Source organism: Melospiza georgiana, chromosome 7, assembly GCF_028018845.1.
Source record: "Melospiza georgiana isolate bMelGeo1 chromosome 7, bMelGeo1.pri, whole genome shotgun sequence".
NCBI classification, from domain to species: Eukaryota; Metazoa; Chordata; class Aves; order Passeriformes; family Passerellidae; genus Melospiza; species Melospiza georgiana.
This window is the reverse complement of record NC_080436.1, coordinates 16764044-16778604: the sequence shown is the minus strand read 5'-3', so window position 1 is coordinate 16778604 and position 14561 is coordinate 16764044. Positions and strand designations below refer to the sequence as shown.

Here is a 14561-nt window from a genome sequence, read left to right as displayed (position 1 = left end):
AATTTGAAAATACCACTTGCATTGAAATTTTATTTTGGGAGTAATACAAACTGATACATCATTGCTCAGCAAACAAACTGGTTACACATGAATAAACTCTCCCCCTCCAGCTGACTGCTAGAGGTGGTGATTAGGATAGATTAGAGACACCAATGTTAGACTAAAGGAGCTCCTATTACCCTGTGTTTGAAGCACAGCTCTGTAACTGCTCCATACCTTCAATGTCAGTGAATACAATCTACTATTCTGTTACTAGCACATGCACATAAGTGCAGCTGGAAATAGTCCCATTTCTGACCCACAGAGGCAATGAAAACAATTAGTGGGAACACTTGGAGATCTAAGTTCCTGGCCTGGCTTCTGACATCAGTTGATCAATACAGGCAGGTTCTAATGCAACAGCACTTATAACAAGTGTTATATAAGTGTATGCAATATATAAGTGTTACTGACTAGCTCCTACCTGGCTTCCAGAGTTACAGAATACCAGAGAAAGCTTGGTGACTTCCAGAAAACGGAAGTAAATAAATAAGAAGGCATTTTTGAATCTCAGGCCTTTTTTTCCTAGTTTTAATAACTTAATGGTACAGCTTCAATGTAAGCTATATAGTAGCATTTACCTGACTGCTGATGACACTGTTTTCCCTCTACTAATAAAGTTTCCATCTTCTGGAGTCCTCAGAATACAGAGAGTACAGCAAGACCCAGCCTATTCTCATGAACTGACAGATGTTGCTGAAGTGCTAAGGAGAAGGAGTAAGTAGGGTCAGAAGAAAAGAGCAGCCCTCTCCCTGCTCTGCCATAGAGGAAACATTTTTCCTGCTTCCAAACAGGCACATTTCCTTCCCTTTTACAACTGTGTGATCCCTTCTTTTCCCCACCACTCTCTCAACATTTAAAATCAATAATCTTCAAAGTTGCACAGCAGACCCTAAAAAAAGCAGGTGCTTGAAGCCAGTGGGTACTGCAGTGGAAGAGTAAAGGATTTCCTGAAACACAACTGACCCCATCTGGAGTACTGTTGTCCAGCTCTGTGATTCCCAGTTTAAGAGGGATATGGACCTGTTGGAGCAAAGCCAGAGGGGGAACACAAAGATGATCAGAGGGCTGAAATACCTCCCCTATGAAGACAGAGAGAGTTGAGGTTGTTCAGCCTGGAAAACAGAAGGTGCGAGGGACACCTTATCACACCTTGCAGTACCTCAAGGGGCTACAAGAAGGCTGAAGGAGGTACTTTTTAACAAGGGCAAGGAGTGATAGGAAAAGGGGAGATGTTTTTAAACAGCTCTGTCCCACAGGACCCTCTCCTCTGATCACCCTTCCTGTAGCAATACTCAGAATGTTTGAGACAAGACATGTTTAGATCTGGTCCTAAGTACCCTGTGTTTCAAGTATTCCTTAATGTTGGTTGGTGTAGAGCTCATCTTCTGCTGCAGAGAGCTTTACATGGCAGCCAGGGGCAGAGAACAGGAAGAAAGCACAAGATAGCTAGGAGCTAATCATACAGCACGTAAGGGCCATGCCTATCATTAAAACAGACATCCATCAATTTGTGTTAACCACTTTCCCCACTCCATAAGTCCTAAAGATTTCAAAACAGAAGAAATCCATGGCACAAGGCTCAATTTGTCAAATTGGTCCTTGGGTTGCCTTAGTTGGAATAGTTCATCTGCCTGGTCAGCCACTTCCATCTTTGTTTGGGCCTCTGTGTTCAAAGCCATAGCCTTGTGGCTAAATGCACGAGCTTCTAGGAGCCTGGGGGCTGCTTTCAACTACCATTCTAATCCTTTCTGCTGTTACCAACTTGCCTGCCTTGGCACTGAGAGATCCTTCAGGAAGCTGTTCTTTGTTCTCTTTCATCTTCTTGGTCATTTGCTTGGCCTTGACTGGCTTTGGCTTGTTTTTGCAGAGAGAAGAGTGGAGGAACTCAGTGTCTGTAAATGGGTCACCCTGCCTCAGTTTGCTGCAGAAACAAAAGGGTTAAACAAAAGGGTTACATTGAACCATCAAGTATTCCTTGAATTCATGTATGATTTTAGTCCCTGAAGTCCCTAATTTTAGTGCAGTTCTTCCCCACAAGATGATGAAGTGGTACAGTTTGTTTCTTGTCCAATAGAGTACTTTCTGGTGCAATATAACCAGCTTCACAGAAAGTTCAAACTGGGACACTTTGCAGGGAAAACACACACCCAGAAACATTATATAACTATGAAGCTGTCATTTTAGGAATACATGACTCTGTGCAATAGCCATTGGATGTACTGAATCTACGGCTTCCTAGGGAAAAGATGCTGCTATTTATTTAGGTATATCTGCTAGTGAATATAGATACAGGATGCTCTCAGGAGGAAAGTATTACTCAGGTGTCTAAAATTTTAGTCATCACAGAATGTAAATGAAATCAGGGCTTTTGCTGGGCTGTCTTTAACCTGTCTTTTATCCTTGTGCTACTGCCTCATTAGCACTGGAGTACCACAGATGCAGACTGCCAGGAGATGTGCTCATTTCAACAAGTAAAATAACATCTTTGGTAGCTTGTTACCAGAAGCTTAGACATCCATTTGTACTGATGCAGAATTTTGGATAACCACACAGTGGTAAAAGAGGAGGGTCACAGAACACAAAGGGTAAGAACTTTGAACAAGCAAAGCAAGAGAAGGCCCAGCCCTGGAGAGTTAGTGTATGAGAGCAGAGCAGGGGTTGCAGCATGGGAACAGTCTTTGGAATGAAGAGTTTAAAGCCCAACCTGCTGATTGATGGCTCTTTGTAGCAGGTTGGCTTCCGTTTCCGCCTAGATGAGCGCCCTGATGCTTCCTCTGAGCTGGAGTGAGACACAACCCTGGCATTGTTCAAGTCCTGTAGTGGCCTGGTATCTGCAAAGGGAGACATTCACATGGTTTGATCAAAGTGATTCCAAACTATTTCCAGATATCCTAAAAAATAACAGCTGACAAACAGAAAAGAGTTGCATTAGCAGGTTTCTCTGAACATGCACAATCTGGAATCTAAGCATATTGCCCCTGAACTCAGGAGACCATTATAATCCAAAAATATCAGACCTACTCCTCAAAAGTCAGCTCATAAATCAGATTAGGTCCCTCAACGGAAATAAATCACTAGTACTGATAGTATCATGGGCTCTGGTGTAGTAAAAAAATGATATAAAAACTCTATTTGATAGCTGCAATGCTCAGGAGCTTACAGCCTGGAGAAGACAGCAAGCTTATAGCACACAAACAACCTACCAGCAACCTACTGACTTCCAGCAAGACACAGGACCAGGGCTCATGCATCTTCCCAAGTGGAGACAGCCAAAAGGAGGAGGGCAGGAGAACAAACTTCCTCCCTCTCTACAAAGTACAGCCCCCTCCAGTTGTAACAGGCTGTTTGTCAACAGCTACAGAAAGAAAAACCCCACTAGACTACTCTTTTTACAGAGCATCCATTAACAGCAAACTCCCCAAAACTATCAGCTTAACTATTGTAGTACCAGCCCAGGGATGCACCCTCCACATCCTTTTAAAAAACAAACAAACAAAAAATAAACCCACAACCAAAATAATTTAGGTTGAGTCCTGGTTAATTTCCAGTGAAGATATCACCTTAGAAGTGCCTTGCAGCAGTAACCATTCTGGACCAAAAATTTTCCACCTTCTTGTTGTTTTGTGCCCCAATAGTACTGACTGACCCTAGTAGGCAGGGTCAGCATCAAGTTAGATTTTGAAGTGCTTAAACACTTGATTGTCTAAATTAATAGGCATGCCATGTAGATAACAAGAGTGGTAAAGCAAGACTCAGCACATGCTGCTAATTTTGTCCCAATATCTACACATGGACAAGTGAACAGAAATTCTTATAGAAATGCTGATAAACTAGAAGCAAATGCAGCCACAGAAAGGACAGGGCAGCACAAGTGGAAGCATAAATGGTGTACTGGAGACTGACCTTTAACTCTGAAAAAAGAGAGGAAAGGAAGGAAAATATAAGTACTTGCTGCATGGAGTTTTGCCCTCATCTCCAAACACAGGTAGCTTCCCCATCTTACTACCTACCAGGTTTCTGTGAAGGAGAGCTCCAAGAACTTGACTGGACTTGGTTTCTTTCCCCAGATACTTCCTCTGCAGTCGTTTCTTGAAATATCAGGGAGTTTTTCAGCGAAACAGGGGGTTTTGCCGGCATTCTGTTGCCCTCAGTACTTAAGTTCTTGGAAACTGCTACTTCTGTAAGTCTGGAGCTGACAGACAAAACTGCAGAACTGCTCACACGGGAGGATTCAAGACTGTGTGAAAGGTCTGCAAGAGATATCTCAGGTAGCTGCTCCTCCAGGAAATCACCTGGCTCAGACAGCAGATGGCTAATGCAGGAAAACTTCCCCATCAGGACAGTCTGCTTGGACGCAAGTTCTGTGGAACTCCCAGTGAGAACCTTGGCACCATCACTTTTTCTGGCCAGGGAATCAGTCTCTGGAGGCTGAGGGTTGCTCCTCTTCCTCTGAGGCCTGGGTTTGCAAGAGGCTTCTTTCATCAAAGCATTCATGTTGTGGTCACCTCCACCTTGCCCATTTTCTTGAAGGTCCCCTGTCTGTTTGTTATTGCTCTTTTGATTGCTCTTAACAGGTCTGGGGATTTTGCTCACTTTGCTCCCAGGAACAGACCTGGGAGGTAGATTTTCACTCCCTTCAGATTCTGTCTGGAAACAACCCGAATTTCCTGCAAGATCCAAAGGATTGACAATATATGTTTCCCTGCGCCGTTTTACATTACCTGGCAAATCCTTTGTGCTCCCATTAGCTACTCCTTGAACATCTATGCAGGGCCTAAAAACATGAACTTCATTTCTCTGATCACAATTGCTATTCCTGGCAGTATTCCTCCTGATTGTTTGGCTTCTTTTAGGCCGTTCTTCAGCCTTGGACTCTGGTATTATCACAATGTTTGGTAGATATTCCTCATCAGAATCATCCCTTTGCACAATTACTCTAGTTTTTCTGTTGGCTTTCTGTCTGATGCTCTTTCTGCTCACACGTGAGAATTTTGTAGAATTCTCTATACTGGAATCGCCTGAGGGAATTTCATGACTTGAGAAGGTATGAACTGGGGGTTTTAGCAAGCTCTCCATACTTTGCATCTCAAAGATAGGTCCCTTCTTAAGCTGCTGCATTGAGTCAGCACTTTCCAGACTCTGCAGCTGTGCTGGATTCACCTCATGTGTACTTCCAAAGCCTTGGACTCCATCAGGAGAGTGGGAATGGTGCTCCACACCACAGTCTCTATTCCTCCTGTCAAAAGCCCCCTCACACACCTTCTGCCCCACCTCACAGACTTCAGTCTCACTAGAACGTGTTGCAACTTCTGGCTGAAGAAGCTTTGCATTTTGAGCATACTCTTCACCTTGAGATCTGTTGGGACTATTTTCTGCATTGTTTTTAATTGCAGTTGTTTTCTTTTTTCCTGTTCTTGCTTTTTTAACAGTCTCTTTCGCTCTGGTTTTACACTTACCTTTGCTTTTAACCTTTACAGGAACAAACTCAGGGACTTGGCTACAGCTAGGGTCCGTTTCAACACCACACCCCATTTCTTTTGTCGGTGGCTGCTCGCAAAAGGTCTCTTTACCCACAGAGTTTCTATGAGAAACAACAGCAGTTGGAGCAGGTGAAGCCAGGGGGCTGGGAGATGGCAGCTGTTGCTGTGTGTTGTTCTTGCTGGAGCTGCTGCTGTCCTGTGCAGTACTACCCCAGGCTGCCTGAGTGGAACTGACATGTGGGAAGATATCCAGAGCAGAAGATGGAGTGCTTGTGGCAAACAGGGTGGAACGCTTTCTCCTCTGAGTAACGTGCCCTTGTGAGAGACGATCAAATAAATGTTTTGCCATCTCATCAGCCTCATATGAAAGAGTATGACTTTCCAAGGCAAGCGTTGGCAAATTGTTGGGATTTTGTTCAGTGCTGCACAAGACCTCTGCTGGAAAGAAAAAAATCATGTTTAAGGCTGAGAAATGCAGCAGGTAAATGCCAACTTTCTCCCTACCAGTAAAAACCTTGCTCCATACACTGCCACAAATCCAAAGCATAAAAAAGCATAATTTTGAGACAGGGACTCCCCCAACTTACTGTGTACCAGATTTGCTTAGCTGGTTTCTCTCTGAACAGAGGGGCAGCCCAAATCAAGATGCCCTAACCAGCCATAATATTAGGAACACTTTTGATCTGTGTAAGTGTTATCATTTATATGGCAAATCCACAAGAAACAGTGATGCACCTAGTCAGATTCTGAACTTTCAGACATCTCCAAAAGTCTTATGTAAGCTCAGTGCCTATTGCTCAAAAAGCCTGATTTTGAGCTTGATCTACTGCAAACAGACCACATATCCCTCTGAAGACTCTGATTCTGGAATATACATAACTCCAGCAAGAGCAGCCCCAGTGGAGCATGTAGTTAATACCAGTCATTAGGAGCTACTGGAGTTGTGGTTGAGAGCTACTGGAGCTATGGCATTTTCGCATTTCTGAGCACAGACACAAAGTCATACCAGAAGAACAGCAAGAGATGCAAATTTACCTCCAAATATGTGAGAGTCATGAAAACCCCCCTCTGTTGCCATTGCTTCAGTCACCTTCTTGCCATTCTCTTCCTGGTGGAACTGAGGTATCTCATCATGCTGTGGTGGCAAAGTATCTTTGGAGGCAACAGGCACAATTTTCAGGGCCTCATTAGAAGCAGGTCTCTGAAGTTCTCCTGTATTAGAAGCAGGTCTCTGAAGTTCTCCTGAGGATATTTGTAGCGCTGTGGAGCTGCCAGCTTGCTGCTCTGCATCATGCAGCTTGGAAATGGGCACTCTCATCGGTATCTGTGTAACCCTGGTGAGAAGGAAGAGCAGAATGGATCTTGTTTCTCACACACGACAGGCCCCAGAATCCAGCACACTAACTACAGGCCACGTGTGGCAGCTCCAAGGACTGCCCTGTCTTCAGAGACTACACAGAGAAGAAACAGGACTTCAAATATACTTTAAGAGATCATGCTCTGACCATCTTTCCAGAAAGCTTACATCATACAAGGAGGTGACTAGTGAGCATTTATATGTAACAAACATCAAAGTAGCCAGCTATGGCACTCACTCGCTCAAGCAAATCTTGCTGTACTCAGCAGCTACACAGAGAAAACTGCCTAAAAGTAATACAGTCTCAGAGAAATGAGGTAAAAAGACTCGTTTTTGCACAGACTCAGCATTAGGACAAACAAGAAAAGAAGTGGCAAAAAAAAAGACAGAATAAAGGAAAGCATCAAGCAGTGGTGGTTCAGAGAAGCTATCCCATATGAAACTGGCAACTAGGCACACACATAAAACACAAGAAGTTTAGCATATAGGAATTCAGGACAAGCTTGGTGGTATCATTTTAAAGCCCACCTCAGAAGCTGACCATCTACAATATCATCAGCCCAGCTATCTTCAGTCATGATGCTCTTCTGGTCACTGGAGAAGGATGAAGACTTTATATGGAACTGGAAAGAAGAGAAATAGGAGAGTGACTTAAAGATCTTGAAATCCCTTGTACAGTCTCCTGCAAAGAAACAGCAGAAGCTCAGTTCCTCTAGAAAGTATGTAAAGTATTGCCAGCAACCCTCTCACGTTATGGAATAAATTATGGAACAAACCGCAGCAGAATGAAGTTAAACTAGTTTACATAATCTGAGACTAGGAAGCAGAAATATTTTCCCATTCACCCATGAGACAGGACACAGAGAAAGCGTCCTATTCCCTATCCCGTTGCCATGTCAATACTTTAAAAAAGAAATTGAAAAGAAGACACAACCTGTCAGAACAGAAAAGCCTACTGCCCAATATAGCAAATAATCCAGAGGAAAACAGTTTAAAACTGTAGTTTTCCTACACAAAGAGTTACCCTGGAAATCCTTAACACCAAACTGGCCAGCGTGTAGCCAGCATAACTCAAGCAAGCAAAGAAAAACAGGTGAAGCATCCAACACTGAAATGAGCAGGCCACACAAAGCAAAAGACAGAAAAAGACAGCCCCCTTCCCTGAAGCAGTGTGCTCAGGTTTCCCATGGTTTACCTCAGAGAGCTCGGCCATCTTAACTGCATCCATAAGATTGTCCATTTTTTTCAACATACTATTCTGTATTGAGGTAATAAAGAGAGAGAAGCCATAAAGATATTACATCAAAACATCTCTTCCAACAAGGATGCTACTAGCCAGAGGCATGTTCTGGGGAGAACACAGCTTGAAAACAAAAATAAGCAAATGAATGGCAATCTTTTCGATATGTTGAGAATCCAGACATTCAACAGCAACAGCTCAATCCTCCCACAGCTGAGATGCTAGTGCAGCTCACCTTACCTCCCACCCCTCCCCATGGCAGCCACAGTGAGTGCCTCACCAGGAAGGAGAGCCTGTGCCGCAGCACAGCGTTCTGGAAGTGGCACTGCTTCACCTCCTTCTGCAGGATGGTCTTCTCCTGGGTGAGCCGCTGTGCGTTGGCTTTCTCTGCATTGAGGGCCAGAGCCAGTGCTTTATTGTTCTGCTTTAGGGAGACTTTCACAGTGGAGGAGTTGTCTGTGAGAGACAGAGCAGTATCACACATCATCAGTGTCCAAGGGCTTACCCACACTCCTCCCATCATCGTAATTCTCTCTCTTCCTAGACCAGCCTTCCTCACATTCAGATCTCTACAACTCAATAGCCCCCTCACAAAATTAGCAGTATCCTTCCATAATAACATGCAACTTCAGATACCCTCTCCATCCTCAGTGGGTCACTCAGGCAGCAAGCTACTGCTTCAATTCTTAATGAATGATGGCATGGTTGAAGTGTTGAGTTTAAAAATATACGCTCCTTGCTTTGAATAAGTCACCAACAGGTAAGTCCTCATCACCATCCAAGAAATGGGAGAAAAAGCTGTTTTCCTCTATAGTTGCCCTTGAGTAAATTTGGACCCCTGTTTCCCAATTTCAAAACAATTAAATAAAAGTAATGGAAATATCTGAGTTTTTAAAGGTAGTCCAAATTATGTCCTGTTCTATCCTTGCCTTACTTCTCCCATAAAAACAAGCCTAGATAACACAGAGGATCGCATATACACTAAAATACTTCGCACACCTTTGGGCACTTTGCGTGGCACTTGACACTCATCTGCAGGGCACTGAATTCACTCAGAACCCGCGGGCAGAGAAGCAGCTGAGAAGCAGCACACGAGCTCACGTAAGGGACTGCTGCCCACTCTCGACGCCACGGCCAAAGGCCCAGTTATAAGCTGGCACAGCAGCCAGCATAAGTCCACACCGCTGCGCAAAATATACTCACTGATGATCTTCGTTTTGATTTTCGACGCAAGCGAGGCATTCAACTTCGCAGTCCTCAAGGGACCCTTTTTCTTCTCCCGCATTCGCTCCCTCACGTCGCTCAGACTGAAGAAGGACATTTCGGCGGGCTCCCACGCTGCCATCGCTGCAGAGAGCGACACCGAGCAGGGTCAGCACCCGTATTTCCCTTCCGCAAGCCCTCACCGGCCAAGGCTCGCACTTTCCCCGAGAAACGGCGCCGCGGCCTGGCCCGGCCCGGCCCGGCCCCGCGCGGACCGCGGCGGAGGAGGACGAGGGCGAAGAGGAAGCCCTGCCCGCCAAGCGACTTTCGAATGCCGCGGCCGGCCCGCCCCTCGCCCCGCCCCCGGGCCGGCGGCGGAGAGCGGCGCCTCCTCTGCGCCCCGCCCCTCCCGGAGCTGGATGAAGTCTCTCTGCTGCCCAGGGCCGCCGCCGGGGCCGGATGAAGTCCCTGTGCCGCCCGGGGCCGCCGCCGGGGCCGGAGGGGCTCCCCCGGCCGCCCGGGGATGCTGCGGCCCCGCTGCCCTTCCCGCTGGAAGCGGCCAACGCTGAGGCGCTGCTGCCGCCACCGGCCCCGGCCCCACAGAGATAACCCGCTTCTTTGGAGTGCCTCAAGGAAGGCCGAGGGCTCTTCTGAAGGACATACGCCACCCAAAAATTGGAGTTTGTAGTTTTCAACTGTGACAAAGACAGTTAAATGTGACCGTTAAAAGGAATTGCTTTTATTTCTACGCACTTCACACTTCTGTCCAAATTAATACAGTGTTTTCCAGACAATTTGAATTTGCCTTCAAGAAGTTGACATTATGTGTGCTGGTGAATATTTTAAGGAGATGACACATACAGGAAAACAGACATATTTTGAAAATCAATTTACAGTGGAGGTACCATGGGAGTAAAGCTGCTGAAAACACGTCTGTTTTCCCAAAATGGGTTATTTTACCTGGTGTTCAAGAGGCCAATCCCCACAGAGAGGTGAGGTATTTGATTTTTGTACAATTCTGCACAGAAAAGAGTGCTGGGTGTCAAATCCACTAAACCAACCTGACTACCAAAAACCATCACTATTCATACATTTTAGTAAACAAAGGCATTAATATTCATTGGCTATAAGTTACATAGTTCTCTGATTAATTAGAATTCTATCTACTATTATTGTGCTCAGTCTCTCTTCTTTTGAGTTGGTGAGTTTTGTGGTCGCAATCTCCCCTTGCCAGAATTACCTTCTACCAACTTGGGGCTGACTTCAGCCCAGTTACTGAGTGGATTTTGTTAGTTTCTTCCTTATCTTGGGAGTTCTGCCAAATGTCCTTGGGGCTTGCAAGTTCTGCATTCTTTGTTTCCACTACCACTAGTACATCCTTCTCCCAAACTTTGTTAACCTCCTTCTGGAGCTGAGATTATTGAAACATTTCAAGCTCTAAAGCTCAGCAAGGCAGTTCTACTGATAAGTAATTTATGTTTCTAAAACCTGAACGTCATAACTCTGCCACAGACAAAGGTAGCCCTTTGCAAGAGTCCTAAACCCTACTCTTATTTTATGAGGTATTTGTTAATACATAGCAGATGAGCATTAGATAATGGCAATTGTTGAATATATTTATTAATTCCAACCTAATTATGGAGAGTGACGAAACACTCTCCATACCTATCCTGAAAATTAGATGTGCAATGGGTAACAATTCTGCAGGCACACAGAACTGCAGCTTTGTTTCTTGCTCTAGGGAAACAGAATGCTAGTGCTATGGGTGTGGCAAAAAGATGTAAGTGTCCTCTAAGGTACACTGTATGATCCATGTGTGACAAATTCCACAGTTTGGGGGCCTAAATTTTCTCTTCTAAGTTTATTAAGAATACTGGTCAGTAAATTAAATTAACAGTTGGCTTCTTAAAATCAGAGACCCTTTCCCACACAGCTCTATTGAAACAGTGTAAATCTTTGCCAGGAGATGTTGCTGGTGTCATTTCTCAAAATTTCAATTTCACTTATTCTGAAAGTGATTGGACAAATTTGGAGAAGTTAAAAACAAGCAGGAACTATTAATGTCCAAGGCAACACTTTTTGCTCAAGAAGGTCCTGAATTGGAGAACAGAGAAATACACTGACACAGCTTGATGCCTGCTGGCACAGCTCCCCCATCTCTTCCATGGGCATCCATTAGTGAATGTTGTTTATTTTTACTGGGCAAGAGAACAAACACAGTGGCTTTCCCCACCTTGAAATGATACAGAAGCATTTCTTACTTTGGGGGAAATGGCAGGGATGAGCTCACCCAAGGACTAGGGACCAGACTCATTTCAGGAAAGTCCCTTTCTTCATCAGGGTATCACTTTTAAGGCCACATAACAGGAGAGGGGTTGGGTTAGCAGGACGTTGGGTCAGTCCTGGCACGGCTGTGTTCACTTTGTGAAGGTCACTTTCCCCTCTTGCCTGGCCATAGCAGCAGATAGGCCCTGGGTGGGTGTTAACTGGGGGAGTTATGCCTGGCAGGCAGTAGATCTGTGTTTCTCAGAGCAAACAAGCAGCAGCTCTATTTTTGATATGTTTGCCACGATGCCTGCATGGAGGATGCTCTCAGAAATCAAATCCAACTTAATTACAAGCTCCTCTGCTGGGATGAAAAGTGGGGAAGTGCTAAGCTTGGTGCTCCTTTTGCCATAGAATAAGTGAGAAAGGCAAATGAAAGAACAGAGAAAGCACAGCACAAATTCTATAAATGCTAAGTAGATTTCTTCCTGGAGAACATCTGTGTCTCGTGTTAATACATTTCCTTGTATGTTTTCTTAGACCATCACAAAGAGAGACAACATTATGATCATGTCTCATAAACTGATTCCTATTTTTTACTAGGAAATCATTTATTAACAGAAGTACATTTCCAAGGAGAGGGATGGCTTTTTCATTCAGAACTACAGCCTGCAAACCTCCCTTATCTACAAAACCCCACAGTCTCTCGGTGACTTGCTAGCCATCATGATAGATTGGCTACCATCAGCAATCCCATGCAAGATGAGCCCTGCATCCATTGGAAGGACAACAGTGGTGTTTAGAACTGCATGTTGGGATTTCTTGACTGTAAAATTTCTCCCAATACTGTAAGCACTAACATAACATTAATGAAAGAACAAGTAGCCAGGATCCTTGCTATATGCCACAAACACTGCAAATGGAACCCTAGATGGGCTCTGGGGAGGTATCAGTTCTCATTTTTCATTGTTCCATGTGGTAGAATTCTGAAACAGTAGAAGGAGTTGGTAGCTTCATTTACAAGTAATTAGATCCATCAGAAAACCCAGTAAATAGTCTGTCTCCCTTCTTAGCAAGTCTGCTAGGTTTCCAACCAACCACTAGAGGCTCAGCAGCAAAACTCAATGCCTGGAAGTGTATTAGCATCATCTAGCTTGAAAATGATAATGCAAGCTGGAGGTTTAACCTCTTCTCTGTGGTGGTTTTGATTTGCTGCTTTTTTTCCTTTTAATTTCTCTCAGCTTAGCAGTATTGTTTCTAAGCAACATGAGAAAGCAGCCATCCTGCAAGAAGCCATAGCCTGATTTCCCTGGCACACAAACTGAGGCAGAGACAAGAAAGAGGGAATTCCTCTTCAGAAGTACACCAAGTCAGAGAGGCTCCAAACCCAGATCCTGAGGCCTGTTGCAAGAGCTGACACAGGCAGAGCATGATTTCTTCTGTGCATTTATGAGACAGAGAATACAAGGGCAATATTCATTAACAGCTGTGTGTATCATGGAACAGAGGAGTAGAGCATGCACTTCAATGTTACAATGAATTGGTGGGCCAAGTGCTGGCTTTTTTCTTTGCTGTGATTTCATCTCTTATATCTTGTCTGCTTCCCAGTCCATCCCCTCTTTCTACCATATAGATCTGATTAATAGACACACAGTAGGGAGAGGAAGCCAATGCTGAGAAACTGGGAAGTGGCAGCAGGTCAATAGATGGCATTATATGAGAGAATATACATCACTGATGGGGATGGAGGCAAGCTGCAAGCTGATGCTTAAGGTTGATGCTCATCTTAAATGGGCTCATTCTGTCTGTTTCCCATTTCTAAACTCTTTACAAGGGTAAAGTACTTTCAGTACTGTGTATGTTGTGTTCTTTCTTGATTAATTTTTTCTCAGGTTCTATTTTAATCCTATCTTGGAAAAGGTTTTGCCTCTATTTTTGTAGGTGGTCTCTTGTACTGGAATATATAGATTGTTTTTTCAGTAACATATAATTTATAGATGTTTCCTAACCAACTATTTCAAGTTGATGTGGAATTGTAGTCAGACTGCAACAGACAATTTACATGTAATTCACAGTGTTTGTGGTGCACTTAACATTTTTCTTTAATCTCAGACATGCTTAGCTGTAATATTAATGACAGACTGACACCCAGTGTCCAGAAAGTGCTAGAGCTCATTCCAGCTCACAGTTACATGCACCAAAACAGCCTTGGCTGTAACCTCTCTTAGTTGAATTCTTCCACATCAAGAACTAGAAATGTCATTAGTTGTGATGTAGGGGCATTTCACAATATGTTATTTAGAAGGAGGGATCTTCCTCTCTGCTCCTGGGATAAGTGGGTGGATCAACTGCCCCTCCTTTTGCTGTGAATGTTACACTGTATATTTTTACAGCCTTGCTTATGAACAGGAATACTTGAATGTCCAACCCGGGATATTTTTAGAAATCTGTTTTGAGTGCTCACCATACACTGCAGAGGAGCAAAGTTTTCTTGAAAAGTTTCCAGCTAGCTATTCATGCTGTTTCCTGTGGTGGGCTTTTTGAGTTTGCATTTGGGTTTTGGTGGGGTTTTTTTCCTTTGGGAGGAGGAGAGGTGGGCCTTTTTTAGCTTTGATTTATATTCTGATGTTATGCAAGCAGAGATAAAGAAAGAACAGAAGTAGTATTTCTCTCAGCTCGTGTTACTGTCCACTTGCTTAGATCTTGCCCCTTGTGGACTCAGAGATACTTCCTTAATGATCAAAAGTTACAAAATTTTCTGAAGAAGATAAGCTAATGTTATCAGGCTCTTCAGTTTCAGCCAACAACACTGCTTCATTTTAATCATGCATTAAAGATCATTCCCACTCTATGAGAAAGCAAAGGAAATGCTTTGATGAGCTGGGAAACTAAGGATGCTTTATTTTGTAAAGTCCTAATTCATTTAAAGGTTAAATCTACTGTTTTAAATTATCAGTAACTCTTGGAACTCATA

At 43.9% G+C, this 14561-nt stretch overlaps 2 protein-coding genes across 2 annotated transcripts; both read right to left on the bottom strand.

Moving 5' to 3' along the window:
- Window positions 1-1656: 1656 nt before the first annotated feature.
- LOC131085749 (uncharacterized) lies at window positions 1657-4395 on the bottom strand. The gene is made up of 3 exons (XM_058028214.1): window positions 4053-4395; window positions 2747-2873; window positions 1657-1963 (listed from the first exon to the last, which is right to left on the bottom strand). Exons 1-3 carry the CDS (start codon window positions 4375-4377, stop codon window positions 1732-1734), a joined length of 684 nt encoding a protein of 227 aa, XP_057884197.1. The 5' UTR covers window positions 4378-4395; the 3' UTR covers window positions 1657-1731.
- A 1495-nt stretch (window positions 4396-5890) lies between these two features.
- LOC131085747 (shugoshin 2-like) lies at window positions 5891-9480 on the bottom strand. The gene is given in 7 exon segments (XM_058028213.1): window positions 5891-5957; window positions 6558-6651; window positions 6654-6856; window positions 7408-7502; window positions 8075-8137; window positions 8400-8575; window positions 9323-9480. Coding segments are annotated over 6 exon segments (726 nt in total). The 5' UTR covers window positions 9465-9480; the 3' UTR covers window positions 5891-5957; window positions 6558-6604.
- Between the last annotated feature and the right edge of the window lie 5081 nt (window positions 9481-14561).

Excerpts from the sequence above, each read along its gene's own strand:
- LOC131085749 (XM_058028214.1), bottom strand. The coding sequence starts at position 4,377 with ATGGGGAAGTTTTCCTGCATTAGCCATCTGCTGTCTGAGCCAGGTGAT. Across the intron at positions 2,874-4,052 it reads CTCTCCTTCACAGAAACCTG|ATACCAGGCCACTACAGGAC; the intron begins GTAGGTAGTAAG and ends CTCCCTTTGCAG. Across the intron at positions 1,964-2,746 it reads AAAGAGCCATCAATCAGCAG|CAAACTGAGGCAGGGTGACC; the intron begins GTTGGGCTTTAA and ends TTGTTTCTGCAG.